General features: G+C 47.6%; 1 protein-coding gene across 1 annotated transcript in view; it reads right to left on the reverse strand.

Annotated features, from left to right (window-relative positions):
* Positions 1 to 27: 27 nt before the first annotated feature.
* si:ch211-161f7.2 (retinoic acid-induced protein 2) overlaps positions 28 to 15,548 on the reverse strand; it is a 28,763-nt gene continuing 13,242 nt past the window's right edge. The window contains exons 2-3 of the mRNA XM_055930242.1: positions 2,125 to 2,852; positions 28 to 2,030 (exon numbers count right to left, since the gene is read on the reverse strand). Coding sequence (XP_055786217.1) covers positions 835 to 2,030; positions 2,125 to 2,767 — 1,839 coding nt within the window. The 5' untranslated portion in view covers positions 2,768 to 2,852 and the 3' untranslated portion in view covers positions 28 to 834. The remainder of the gene's footprint in view (positions 2,031 to 2,124; positions 2,853 to 15,548) is intronic.

Genomic DNA, 15,548 nt, shown 5'->3' on the forward strand with positions numbered 1-15,548 from the left:
CGATGTTAAGACAAAGGGGAATCATACTCAACAAGAACACTGTTTTATTCTCAGGTCATTTTTTTCCAACTGAATCACATACAAACATGAACCATCAAATGACTGGCTAAGTGTCAGATCCTCAATCAGATATGAAATACTGTATAGGCCTAGCAAAGCATCGACAAATGTACCTTTTCACATGGAAAGTAGCAGACGATGGACAGCCACATTTCATCTGTGAATTGACAGCATTTTGTAAAAGGAAAAAGTCATCCTTTAACAGTTTATATTGATGAATTAAACATGAATGTTTTGTAAGGTAAAAATGTCAGACAACTACAAATACAGTCACAACACTACAGCAACAAAGTCGTCCCCTGTCTCTCAACACATGGAAGAGATATTGTCCATGCCAGGAAGATTATCCCCAATCGTCTGCCGTAGTCACAGCACTTGGCCCAATGTCTCAGAAGAACGCGTTGTAACTTCTGTCAAGCACAAGAGCTAGCAGTAAAGAGGCATGTAATCGACTGGAACCTCGGGTCTCTTATGTCCCACAAGACTGGGTTAGCCTGTTGAGCTAAAGCCTAGGCATTAGCTAAGCTCGGGGAGCTAAAGCAAGTCTTCAGGTCTTAGTCAAGAATAGTTCACCTCATCACCATCTCCTTTATGTAACAGAGACAGCCCTGTCTGTCTGATCCGGGATTCGATCCCACTTCTACAATGACACTTCACGCTCCGGCCTGGTCCCAGATCTGCAAGACAGTACAAACAGATCTCCTCTCTACTAACAGATCTGGGACCAGGCTAACTCCTCTCTACTAACAGATCTGGGACCAGGCTAACTTCTCTCTACTTCCTGGGGCAGAAGGCAGCCAGACGTTGCTTCTTGATGGGGAGGATGTGGATCTCCTGTGAGCTGACCTTCTTCAGTTTGATGGCCTGTCTGTTCCTGGGGAGGTTAGGGTCCTTCTGCTCCACCACATGGTGTCCTCTGGGTAGAGGCAGAGCACCGTAGCACTGATGTAACAGCGCCCCCGTGTGGCCGGAGGAGTCGTGTTGTTTAATAGACAGGCTCTTACTGGACAGCCCTGAGAGAGACTTGATCTTCCCACAGAAGATGGCGGTGGTGGGGATCGCGTCTTTGACCGCCACGATGACTTTGGCTGTTTGAGAGGTGTGAAAGATCTCAAAGTTGGAGCTGCCGCTGCTGCTCTTGGGCTCGCTGCTGGGTCTGTTACCGCTCCCGCCTCCATCCACCACCGCCCACTGACGCCGTCTACTGAATTCTACATGGGTTACGCCGTTCAACAGGTTAGGGTGGTGGTGGAGCTTCTGAGTGCACTCCGTAGGCTTTAAGACCTCCAGAGAAACAGATGTAGTGCCCTCGGGTGAAGGGAGCCAAGCTGTAGTAGTGCTCTCGGAAGAAGTGTGCCAGTCCCGCGATGAAGGACGCTCTTTTCTCTTCTGTTTACTAGCTACAGACAGGTCGAGGATAGTGTCATCGTGTTGTTGAAATGACATTTCCTGCTTTGGTTGGATTATGGGAGGGGCTTTCACTGATAGGTCTAGCACCTCCCCCTCGGGGACCATGGCAACAGAGGACAGAGAGGCCATGGACGATGGAGGGTAAAGAGTCATCATGTTACCGTGTGGTGGAGGACTGACGATCTCCTCATAGTTAGTCTGTGTGCTTTTAGTCACCATACAGGCTGGTTTAGAGGGGTCAGAGAATCCTTTTGACTCCTGGCTCTGTGGGACGGGGATAGGGAGAGGGAGAGGGAAGGGTAGAGGCACAGGGAGAGGAACAATGACAGGGTAGGGGACCAGGAGGGTGGCAGGGGGTACCAGGGGGGCTAGCGGGGAGCTGTAGGGGTAGGAGAGGGGTGGAGGTTGAGGTTGGGATGGGGGGAACGAGGCTGAAGCAAACGGGTCAGTTGTGGTTGATCCCGCTGGGTGACAGGAAGAGGAGATGGGGTTGGTCTGAGCAGAAAACAGGTCCTGTATGAGGGCAGCGAATGCTGGGTTCTGGAGGATGGCATAAATACCTAGGAGAGAGAGAGAGAATGGTTGTATTACTACAATTGAAGTGATTACACACCAATAGTAGACAGCTGAATTACCATATACCATTACAATTACCTGGGTCCTGGGCTGGAGGTCCAGGTAGTTTCTGATCCAGGGCTGGAGGCTGGCAGAAGGCCAATGAAGCCATGGAAGAGGTCTGAGGCTGGGTGTGACACAGCAGATTGTTCTGGAGGAAAGACAGGGAGGGGCAGGGGGGAGTCTGCTGGAGCATCGCTCCCATGGTGTTCAGATGCTGGAACACATGCTGCTCCAGGACCAGAGGCAGGGAGAGGCCAGAGCCTTGGGAGAGGGAGCCCAGGGAGAGAGGCCCCTGGTGGGTCAGGAGGTACGGAGGGATCCCCTGGGGAGCGGTTCCTCCAGCCATCTGTTGGAGGGGGTGGATGGGCAGCATCACAGGACTGTCCCCCAGACAGAGAGGCTGAAGCACGGTGGCAGCCACCTTGAGAGCCACCCCTTCTGGAGCCTCGGCGCTGGGACTGACCATGGTGGGGGACGCTGGGATAGTTACCATATGTGAAAGGGTTGGTTTCTGATTAGCCTGGCCAGGAGAACTGATGCTTGAGGCCTCACTTGTAATCAGCTGGGTGACAGTGTTCTCTACTTTTCTGACCCCCTCTCCACCACCACCTCTTCCTCCTCCACTACTTCCCCCATTCTGAGGAAGGTCAGCTACGTGCTCTGAGCAAAGATCCTCCATCTTCTTTTTCCTCAAAACATCCACTGGAGTCTTAGCTTAGGACAGGAGGGCCATGGTTACTGTTTAGCAGTGACTGGCATCTAACCTGACGGGGGGGGGAGAAAAAAGGCTAGTTTTAATGAAAAATGAAGTGGAGAAATATTGGTCATTAGTCAGAACTAGAACTGGCAAGTTAGCAAAGTAAAGTAAGAGAAAATAACAAGCTTCAGTGTTTATTCAGTGTTCATGTGGATGAAAGCAGAGTAGAGTTGGGAGCTTTATGTCCCAGTCCCCTCCTGCTATGATTTAATGAAAGACCCCGAGGACAAACTGTTGGCTTGACTTGGTTCAACTCAAAATGAACACTAAATCACTTCTAAATCATCTTGTCTTTTCCAAATCCCCCAGTATTACCCATGAACCTGCTAGTGATGCCTGTGTCCCAAATAGCACCCTATGCTCTATCTAGTGTATTACATTTGACCTGAGCCCTATGAGCCCTATGGGCCCTGGTCAAAAGTAGTGCACTATAAACCTAAATACAATAACTAACATTGCCAGCACCAGTACATTTATTGCAAACGTGTTTCCCTGGCAGGCATAGATTCAGCAGGAATGTCATTTCATAAGGGTCGTGTTGAGCCTGGTTTAATTGAGTTAGATTGGACAGACGGTGGCTCATGTCTTTACAGAGACCTAGGAGGTAAAGAACCTGTAATAAACCTTGTCATAATAATGAAGGGACAGTAGAAATACTCTGTGTGTGATAGCTGAAGCACTGACACAAGCTCACAGCTGATGTACCACTTATTTTAGCAGCAGAAGAGAGAACACAGGAAATCTGTTATTTTGTTCTCCAACATATTGACCAAATACAGGAAACAGGATATTTCTATAATGAGGCCTCGAAGTGACCATAAAACTAGACTGGATCAATATGAACAACAGTCCACCATTGTTGTGTTTTAAACCAGAGTTAAAACTAGACTGGATCAATATGAACGACAGTCCACCATTGTTGAGTTTTAAACCAGAGTTAAAACTAGACTGGATCAATATGAACGACAGTCCACCATTGTTGAGTTTTAAACCAGAGTTAAAACTAGACTGGATCAATATGAACGACAGTCCACCATTGTCGTGTTTTAAACCAGAGTTAAAACTAGACTGGATCAATATGAACGACAGTCCACCATTGTTGAGTTTTAAACCAGAGTTAAAACTAGACTGGATCAATATGAACGACAGTCCACCATTGTCGTGTTTTAAACCAGAGTTAAAACTAGACTGGATCAATATGAACGACAGTCCACCATTGTCGTGTTTTAAACCAGAGTTAAAACTAGACTGGATCAATATGAACGACAGTCCACCATTGTCGTGTTTTAAACCAGAGTTAAAACTAGACTGGATCAATATGAACGACAGTCCACCATTGTCGTGTTTTAAACCAGAGTTAAAACTAGACTGGATCAATATGAACAACAGTCCACCATTGTCGTGTTTTAAACCAGAGTTAAAACTAGACTGGATCAATATGAACAACAGTCCACCATTGTCGTGTTTTAAACCAGAGTTAAAACTAGACTGGATCAATATAAACAACAGTCCACCATTGTCGTGTTTTAAACCAGAGTTAAAACTAGACTGGATCAATATGAACAACAGTCCACCATTGTCGTGTTTTAAACCAGAGTTAAAACTAGACTGGATCAATATGAAAAACAGTCCACCATTGTCGTGTTTTAAACCAGAGTTAAAACTAGACTGGATCAATAAGAACAACAGTCCACCATTGTCGTGTTTTAAACCAGAGTTCTGGAAAACCTTCACAGAGCAATTTAGATCAGTATGATTCCTGATTAGGTCTAAATATGACCAGAAACAGAACTAGTCCTTGCTTCTCACCTCCCAGCTTCTCTCCTTTCTATTAGATTTAGTTGTTTTGTGGTGGAAGCCAGTGGCTTTAGCCTGGTCTCAGATCTGTCTGTGCTGTCTTGACAACTCCAGCGCATTGCTGTGACAGAAATGGAGTTGTCAAGACAGCGCAGACAAATCTGAGACCAGGCTATTGTGTGGTTGGATCAGGCTGGATATTCCTCTTCCTGTCAGCTAGTTAGATCAGGCTGGATATTCCCCCTCCACTCAGTTAGATCAGGCAGGATATTCCCCCTCCACTCATATCAGGCTGGATATTCCTCCTCCACTCAGTTAGATCAGGCTGGATATTCCTCCTCCACTCAGTTAAATCAGGCTGGATATCCCCCCTCCACTCAGATAGATCAGGCTGGATATTCCTCCTCCACTCAGTTAAATCAGGCTGGATATTCCTCCTCCACTCAGTTAAATCAGGCTGGATATTCCCCCTCCACTCAGTTAGATCAGGCTGGATATTCCTCCTCCACTCAGTTAGATCAGGCTGGATATTCCCCCTCCACTCAGTTAGATCAGGCTGGATATTCCTCCTCCACTCAGTTAGATCAGGCTGGATATTCCCCCTCCACTCAGTTAGATCAGGCTGGATATTCCTCCTCCACTCAGTTAAATCAGGCTGGATATTCCCCCTCCACTCATATCAGGCTGGATATTCCTCCTCCACTCAGTTAGATCAGGCTGGATATTCCTCCTCCACTCAGTTAAATCAGGCTGGATATTCCCCCTCCACTTAGATAGATCAGGCTGGATATTCCCCCTCCAATCAGTTAAATCAGGCTGGATATTCGCCCTCCACTCAGGTAAATCAGGCTGGATATTCCCCCTCCACTCAGTTAAATCAGGCTGGATATTCCCCCTCCACTCAGATAGATCAGACTGGATATTCCCCCTCCACTCAGATAGATCAGGCTGGATATTCCCCCTCCACTCAGTTAGATCAGGCTGGATATTCCCCCTCCACTCAGTTAGATCAGGCTGGATAGTCCCCCTCCACCCAGTTAGATCAGGCTGGATATTCCTCCTCCACTCAGTTAGATCAGGCTGAATATTCCCCCTCCACTCAGTTAAATCAGGCTGGATATTCCCCCTCCACTCATATCAGGCTGGATATTCCCCCTCCACTCAGTTAGATCAGGCTGGATATTCCCCCTCCACTCAGTTAGATCAGGCTGGATATTCCCCCTCCACTCAGTTAGATCAGACTGGATATTCCTCCTCCACTCAGTTAAATCAGGCTGGATATTCCCCCTCCACTCAGTTAGATCAGGCTGGATATTCCCCCTCCACTCAGATAGATCAGGCTGGATATTCCTCCTCCACTCATATCAGGCTGGATATTCCCCCTCCACTCAGATAGATCAGGCTGGATATTCCTCCTCCACTCATATCAGGCTGGTTATTCCCCCTCCACTCAGTTAGATCAGGCTGGATATTCCCACTCCACTCAGTTAGATCAGGCTGGATATTCCCCCTCCACTCAGATAGATCAGGCTGGATATTCCTCCTCCACTCATATCAGGCTGGATATTCCCCCTCCACCCAGTTAGATCAGGCTGGATATTCCCCCTCCACTCAGTTAGATCAGGCTGGATATTCCCCCTCCACTCAGATAGATCAGGCTGGATATTCCCCCTCCACTCAGATAGATCAGGCTGGATATTCCCCCTCCACTCAGTTAGATCAGGCTGGATATTCCCCCTCCACTCAGATAGATCAGGCTGGATATTCCCCCTCCACCCAGTTAGATCAGGCTGGATATTCCCCCTCCACTCAGATAGATCAGGCTGGATATTCCCCCTCCACTCAGTTAGATCAGGCTGGATATTCCCCCTCCACTCAGATAGATCAGGCTGGATATTCCCCCTCCACTCATATCAGGCTGGATATTCCCCCTCCACCCAGTTAGATCAGGCTGGATATTCCCCCTCCACTCAGTTAAATCAGGCTGGATATTCCCCCTCCACTCATATCAGGCTGGATATTCCCCCTCCACCCAGTTAGATCAGGCTGGATATTCCCCCTCCACTCAGTTAAATCAGGCTGGATATTCCCCCTCCACTCAGTTCGATCAGGCTGGATATTCTCCCTCCACTCAGTTAGATCAGACTGGATATTCCCCCTCCACTCAGTTAGATCAGGCTGGATATTCCCCCTCCACCCAGTTAGATCAGGCTGGATATTCCTCCTCCACTCATTTAGATCAGGCTGGATATTCCCCCTCCACTCAGTTAAATCAGGCTGGATATTCCCCCTCCACTCAGATAGATCAGGCTGGATATTCCTCCTCCACTCAGATAAATCAGGCTGGATATTCCCCCTCCACTCAGTTAAATCAGGCTGGATATTCCTCCTCCACTCAGTTAAATCAGGCTGGATATTCCCCCTCCACTCAGTTAGATCAAGCTGGATATTCCCCCTCCACTCAGTTAGATCAAGCTGGATATTCCCCCTCCACTCAGATAGATCAGGCTGGATATTCCCCCTCCACTCAGTTAGATCAAGCTGGATATTCCCCCTCCACTCAGTTAGATCAAGCTGGATATTCCCCCTCCACTCAGATAGATCAGGCTGGATATTCCCCCTCCACTCAGATAGATCAGGCTGGATATTCCCCCTCCACTCAGTTAGATCAGGCTGGATATTCCCCCTCCACTCAGTTAAATCAGGCTGGATATTCCTCCTCCACCCAGTTAGATCAGGCTGGATATTTGCCCTCCACTCAGTTAGATCAGGCTGGATATTCCCCCTCCACTCATATCAGGCTGGATATTCCCCCTCCACCCAGTTAGATCAGGCTGGATATTCCCCCTCCACTCAGTTAGATCAGGCTGGATATTCCCCCTCCACTCAGATAGATCAGGCTGGATATTCCTCCTCCACTCATATCAGGCTGGATATTCCCCCTCCACTCAGTTAGATCAGGCTGGATATTTGCCCTCCACTCAGATAGATCAGGCTGGATATTCCCCCTCCACTCATATCAGGCTGGATATTCCCCCTCCACCCAGTTAGATCAGGCTGGATATTCCCCCTCCACTCAGTTAGATCAGGCTGGATATTCCCCCTCCACTCAGTTAGATCTGGCTGGATATTCCCCCTCCACTCAGTTAGATCAGGCTGGATATTCCTCCTCCACTCAGTTAAATCAGGCTGGATATTCCCCCTCCACTCATATCAGGCTGGATATTCCCCCTCCACTCAGTTAGATCAGGCTAGATAGTCCCCCTCCACTCAGATAGATCAGGCTGGATATTCCTCCTCCACTCAGTTAGATCAGGCTGGATATTCCCCCTCCACTCAGATAGATCAGGCTGGATATTCCCCCTCCACTCCTATCAGGTTGGATATTCCCCCTCCACTCATATCAGGCTGGATATTCCCCCTCCACTCATATCAGGCTGGATATTCCTCCTCCACTCAGATAGATCAGGCTGGATATTCCCCCTCCACTCAGTTAGATCAGGCTGGATATTCCCCCTCCACTCAGTTAGATCAGGCTGGATATTCCCCCTCCACTCAGTTAGATCAGGCTGGATATTCCCCCTCCACTCATATCAGGCTGGATATTCCCCCTCCACCCAGTTAGATCAGACTGGATATTCCCCCTCCACTCAGTTAGATCAGGCTGGATATTCCCCCTCCACTCATATCAGGCTGGATATTCCCCCTCCACCCAGTTAGATCAGACTGGATATTCCCCCTCCACTCAGTTAGATCAGGCTGGATATTCCCCCTCCACTCAGTTAGATCAGGCTGGATATTCCTCCTCCATTCAGTTAGATCAGGCTAGATATTCCCCCTCCACTCAGTTAAATCAGGCTGGATATTTGCCCTCCACTCAGTTAGATCAGGCTGGATATTCCCCCTCCACCCAGTTAGATCAGACTGGATATTCCCCCTCCACTCAGTTAGATCAGGCTGGATATTCCCCCTCCACTCAGATAGATCAGGCTGGATATTCCCCCTCCACTCATATCAGGCTGGATATTCCCCCTCCACTCAGTTAAATCAGGCTGGATATTCCCCCTCCACTCAGTTAGATCAGGCTGGATATTCCCCCTCCACTCACGTAGATCAGGCTGGATATTCCCCCTCCACCCAGTTAGATCAGGCTGGATATTCCTCCTCCACTCAGTTAGATCAGGCTAGATATTCCCCCTCCACTCAGTTAGATCAGGCTGGATATTCCCCCTCCACCCAGTTAGATCAGGCTGGATATTCCTCCTCCACTCAGTTAAATCAGGCTGGATATTTGCCCTCCACTCAGTTAGATCAGGCTGGATATTCCCCCTCCACTCATATCAGGCTGGATATTCCCCCTCCACTCAGTTAAATCAGGCTGGATATTCCCCCTCCACTCAGTTAGATCAGGCTGGATATTCCCCCTCCACTCAGATAGATCAGGCTGGATATTCCTCCTCCACTCAGTTAAATCAGGCTGGATATTCCTCCTCCACTCATATCAGGCTGGATATTCCCCCCCCACTCAGTTAAATCAGGCTGGATATTCCCCCTCCACTCATATCAGGCTGGATATTCCCCCTCCACTCAGTTAGATCAGGCTGGATATTCCTCCTCCACTCAGTTAGATCAGGCTGGATATTCCTCCTCCACTCAGTTAGATCAGGCTGGATATTCGCCCTCCACTCAGTTAGATCAGGCTGGATATTCCTCCTCCACTCAGTTAGATCAGGCTGGATATTCCTCCTCCACTCAGTTAGATCAGGCTGGATATTCCTCCTCCACTCAGTTAGATCAGGCTGGATATTCCCCCTCCAACCAGTTAAATCAGGCTGGATATTCCCCCTCCACTCATATCAGGCTGGATATTCCTCCTCCACTCAGTTAGATCAGGCTGGATATTCCTCCTCCACTCAGTTAGATCAGGCTGGATATTCCCCCTCCACCCAGTTAGATCAGGCTGGATATTCCCCCTCCAACCAGTTAAATCAGGCTGGATATTCCCCCTCCAACCAGTTAGATCAGGCTGGATATTCCCCCTCCAACCAGTTAGATCAGGCTGGATATTCCCCCTCCAACCAGTTAAATCAGGCTGGATATTCCCCCTCCACTCAGAGAGTTGTTTACGTGCAGGCCAAATAAATAAGATACTTGTGTACTGAGAGGGAAGACCCAGCTATCTACAGTATATTCCCATGGAGACTGTCTCTGCCGGTCATATTACTGTGGAATACAATACTTCCACGTTGACAGAAACTCTGTCAAATAGATCTGAACCTTAGGGTCAGCATATGAACCTTAGGGTCAGGTTTCCAGGACACATTGAAGCCTTGGTTCCTCATGGACATAGAAAATGTTCCATAGAAAATCTCCAGTCTCCTACAATATTAAAATGAAACTGAAGAGAAAGCTAAAGCAAGGCTCTGTTAGGTTTGGGGGAGAAAGACGAGGTACGGGGAGGGTTAAATCAAATCCTGGTGATATCCTGTTAAAGTCCTTGAACATGTCCTTTATAGTCCTTTATGTCTCTCTTATCAGGTCACCCTGACACAGACACAAGGAGAAAGAAAACACATAAACCCTCCTCAAAACATCTCGTCCAATAGCAGGCCTGCATGTACACCACAGATATGAATATGCCCATCCAAACACCAGATACAGAACCTCCCCCACATGACCAGGATCTAGAATGTGAATAGAGGACGGCTCTCCTCTGCTTGGCTCTCTTCTCCTCCCCAGCAGTCGGTCGGGGACTGAGTTGAAAAGGTTAAGCCGGGGGTAATAGGCCATATGTAGCTGTTTAGAGGGAAGCTTTTCATTTGTGAGGCTTCAGGGTCCTGTGGTGAATTGTGTTTGGAAAAACCTTAATGCCAAAGGAGGTCTGTTCCAACTCCCTGACCCTAATACACTGCTTAAGGCTGTGTGCCAAATGACACCCTATTCCCTATGTAGTGCACTACTTTTGACCAGGGCCCATAGGGCTCTAGTTTAAACAAAGTACACTACATAGGCCAGGGAATAGGGTGCCATTTTGGGACACAGATTAGATCTCCTGCTGTTCTGCTGATCACTGGCCTGGACAAAATGGTTCCTCTGCATTAACCCACTAATGTAATAAAAGAGAGGAGATTTGGAACGGTAAATTAATAATAATGTCTACAGAGCATAGCCGTCAGATTCAGGATGATACACTAGTTCCTGTATTTGAGAGTCTTGTTGTCATTTATTTTTCTTCAGTTGGCCTGAAGACGTCAAGGCTTAGTTAGAAATTGGTTTTATTGAGTGTAAATATTCTGAATAAGTTCTGTAAAAATAGTCTGTTCAAGCCTGACTGTAAAACGCTGGAGCTTTTCACAATTGTAAGATGCATTTGATTTTACGAAAGCCACGTTTTTACAAATCTGTCTTCAATTGAAACGTCATTTTGTTGACTTACACTCCCTGGGACTCATCTGGGGCGGTGATAGAAATGAGGTCAACAATAATCAAGAGTTTACATTTAAGCACTTGTTTAAAATCTGGTGGTGGAAAACAAAACACATGCTCTTAAAGCTACCAGCACTGTACACACACACACACACACACACACACACACACACACACACACACACACACACACACACACACACACACACACACACACACACACACACACACACACACACACACACACACACACACACACACACACACTGCCTGACTAAACTCCACTTTATTGGTCTGAAATCTATTAAAAGCCCTGCCAAGAACTCTGAAATAAATCTTCAATAAAAAGAAAGTCTTATAAATTAAAATCCCAGCATTGGAAGCGCTACAAGGTTAGCCACCGACCGGCCAGCCGGCTTCAAGAAGGTGATTTATCCTCCAGAGAAGAAGAAACTCAGCAGTAAAGTCAAATAAAAGTGTAACATTTCCAAACACACCCAAAACTCCTGCCTGGAATAATGACTTGTTGTACATGTATTTATGTGGGTTCCAGAACACAACCATGTGCATGGACGTACACGCACACACGCACACACACAAACGCACACACACACCATACACCATACACACGCACAATGACACCCCCCCATACACACAGTGAACCCCCCCCCCCCCCCCCACCCCCCCCCCCCCCACACACACACATAAGTCAAAGAAGCAGCGGTGCAGGGCGGCACCGTATCTCACAGCTTGGAGCCAATTACTCTCAGATCAGACGAAGGCTTCAGAAACGAATCCAGACTACTACTTCATCACTACTACAGGACGAATGAACTCTACCACTGGGCAGCGCCTGCCTGGGCCTGGGATGAAGCTTTGAATTTATGGTCAGATTCCTGACGGACAGACAGTCCAGTCAGGGTAGCGTTTTAACAACAGTCGTGTGAGGTGTGCGTGTGCGTGTGCGTGTGCGTGTGCGTGTGCGTGTGTGTGTGTGTGTGTCTGTGTGTGTGTGTGTGTGCGTCAGTAGAGGCTGCTGAGGGGAGGACGGCTCATAATAATGGCTGGAACGGTGTGTATGGAATGGCATCAAGCCATGTATTTGATGTATTTGATACCATTCCACTGATTCCGACCAGCCATTACCATGAGCTCGTGCTCCTCAATTAAGGTGCCACCAGCCTCCTGTGGTGTGCGTGTGTTATATATAGACCAGCCACCTGGTCTATACATAACCCCCTATAGCCACCTGGTCTATAAGTAACCCCCTATAGCCACCTGGTCTATATAGAACCCCCTATAGCCACCTGGTCTATAAATAACCCCCTATAGCCACCTGGTCTATATAGAACCCCCTATAGCCACCTGGTCTATATAGAACCCCCTATAGCCACCTGGTCTATAAATAACCTCCTATAGCCACCTGGTCTATATAGAACCTCCTATAGCCACCTGGTCTATATAGAACCCCCTATAGCCACCTGGTCTATACATAACCCCCTATAGCCACCTGGTCTATATAGAACCCCCTATAGCCACCTGGTCTATATAGAACCCCCTATAGCCACCTGGTCTATATAGAACCCTCTATAGCCACCTGGTCTATATAGAACCCCCTATAGCCACCTGGTCTATATAGAACCCCCTATAGCCACCTGGTCTATACATAACCCCCTATAGCCACCTGGTCTATAAATAACCTCCTATAGCCACCTGGTCTATAAATAACCCCCTATAGCCACCTGGTCTATAAATAACCTCCTATAGCCACCTGGTCTATAAGTAACCCCCTATAGCCACCTGGTCTATACATAACCCCCTATAGCCACCTGGTCTATAAGTAACCCCCTATAGCCACATGGTCTATATAGAACCCCCTATAGCCACCTGGTCTATAAGTAACCCCCTATAGCAACCTGGTCTATAAATAACCTCCTATAGCCACCTGGTCTATATAGAACCCCCTATAGCCACCTGGTCTATATAGAACCCCCTATAGCCATCTGGTCTATATAGAACCCCCTATAGCCACCTGGTCTATATAGAACCCCCTATAGCCACCTGGTCTATATATAACCCCCTATAGCCACCTGGTCTATATAGAACCCCCTATAGCCACCTGGTCTATATAGAACCCCCTATAGCCACCTGGTCTATATATAACCCCCTATAGCCACCTGGTCTATATAGAACCCCCTATAGCCACCTGGTCTATATATAACCTCCTATAGCCACCTGGTCTATATAGAACCCCCTATAGCCACCTGGTCTATATATAACCCCCTATAGCCACCTGGTCTATATAGAACCCTCTATAGCCACCTGGTCTATATAGAACCCCCTATAGCCACCTGGTCTATAAGTAACCCCCTATAGCCACCTGGTCTATACATAACCTCCTATAGCCACCTGGTCTATATAGAACCCCCTATAGCCACCTGGTCTATATAGAACCCCCTATAGCCACCTGGTCTATACATAACCCCCTATAGTCACCTGGTCTATAAATAACCTCCTATAGCCACCTGGTCTATAAGTAACCCCCTATAGCCACCTGGTCTATACATAACCCCCTATAGCCACCTGGTCTATAAGTAACACCCTATAGCCACCTGGTCTATATAGAACCCCCTATAGCCATCTGGTCTATATAGAACCCCCTATAGCCACCTGGTCTATATAGAACCCCCTATAGCCACCTGGTCTATATATAACCCCCTATAGCCACCTGGTCTATATAGAACCCTCTATAGCCACCTGGTCTATATAGAACCCCCTATAGCCACCTGGTCTATAAGTAACCCCCTATAGCCACCTGGTCTATACATAACCTCCTATAGCCACATGGTCTATATAGAACCCCCTATAGCCACCTGGTCTATATAGAACCCCCTATAGCCACCTGGTCTATACATAACCCCCTATAGCCACCTGGTCTATATAGAACCCTCTATAGCCACCTGGTCTATATAGAACCCCATATAGCCACCTGGTCTATATAGAACCCCCTATCGCCACCTGGTCTATATAGAACCCCCTATAGCCACCTGGTCTATATAGAACCCTCTATAGCCACCTGGTCTATATAGAACCCCCTATAGCCACCTGGTCTATATAGAACCCTCTATGGCCACCTGGTCTATATAGAACCCCATATAGCCACCTGGTCTATATAGAACCCCCTATAGCCACCTGGTCTATACATAACCCCCTATAGCCACCTGGTCTATATAGAACCCTCTATAGCCACCTGGTCTATATAGGACCCCCTATAGCCACCTGGTCTATATAGAACCCCCTATAGCCACCTGGTCTATACATAACCCTCTATAGCCACCTGGTCTATATAGAACCCCCTATAGCCACCTGGTCTATACATAACCCCCTATAGCCACCTGGTCTATAAATAACCTCCTATAGCCACCTGGTCTATAAATAACCTCCTATAGCCACCTGGTCTATACATAACCCCCTATAGCCACCTGGTCTATAAATAACCCCCTATAGCCACCTGGTCTATAAATAACCCCCTATAGCCACCTGGTCTATAAATAACCCCCTATAGCCACCTGGTCTATATAGAACCCCCTATAGCCACCTGGTCTATATAGAACCCCCTATAGCCACCTGGTCTATACATAACCCTCTATAGCCACCTGGTCTATATAGAACCTCCTATAGCCACCTGGTCTATAAGTAACCCCCTATAGCCACCTGGTCTATAAACAACCCCCTATAGCCACCTGGTGTATAAGTAACCCACTATAGCCACCTGGTCTATAAATAACCCCCTATAGCCACCTGGTCTATAAACAACCCCCTATAGCCACCTGGTCTATAAATAACCTCCTATAGCCACCTGGTCTATATAGAACCCCCTATAGCCACCTGGTCTATATAGAACCCCCTATAGCCACCTGGTCTATAAATAACCTCCTATAGCCAACTGGTCTATATAGAACCCCCTATAGCCACCTGGTCTATACATAACCCCCTATAGCCATCTGGTCTATAAGTAACCCCCTATAGCCACCTGGTCTATATAGAACCCCCTATAGCCACCTGGTCTATAAATAACCCCCTATAGCCACCTGGTCTATAAGTAACCCTCTATAGCCACCTGGTCTATATAGAACCCCCTATAGCCACCTGGTCTATAAATAACCTCCTATAGCCACCTGGTCTATAAATAACCCCCTATAGCCACCTGGTCTATAAATAACCCCCTATAGCCACCTGGTCTATAAATAACCCCCTATAGCCACCTGGTCTATATAGAACCCCCTATAGCCACCTGGTCTATAAATAACCTCCTATAGCCACCTGGTCTATAAATAACCTCCTATAGCCACCTGGTCTATATAGAACCCCCTATAGCCACCTGGTCTATATAGAACCCCCTATAGCCACCTGGTCTATATAGAACCCCCTATAGCCACCTGGTCTATAAATAACCCCCTATAGCCACCTGGTCTATATA

This window comes from Salvelinus fontinalis, chromosome 7, assembly GCF_029448725.1.
Source record: "Salvelinus fontinalis isolate EN_2023a chromosome 7, ASM2944872v1, whole genome shotgun sequence".
NCBI lineage: Eukaryota > Metazoa > Chordata > Actinopteri > Salmoniformes > Salmonidae > Salvelinus > Salvelinus fontinalis.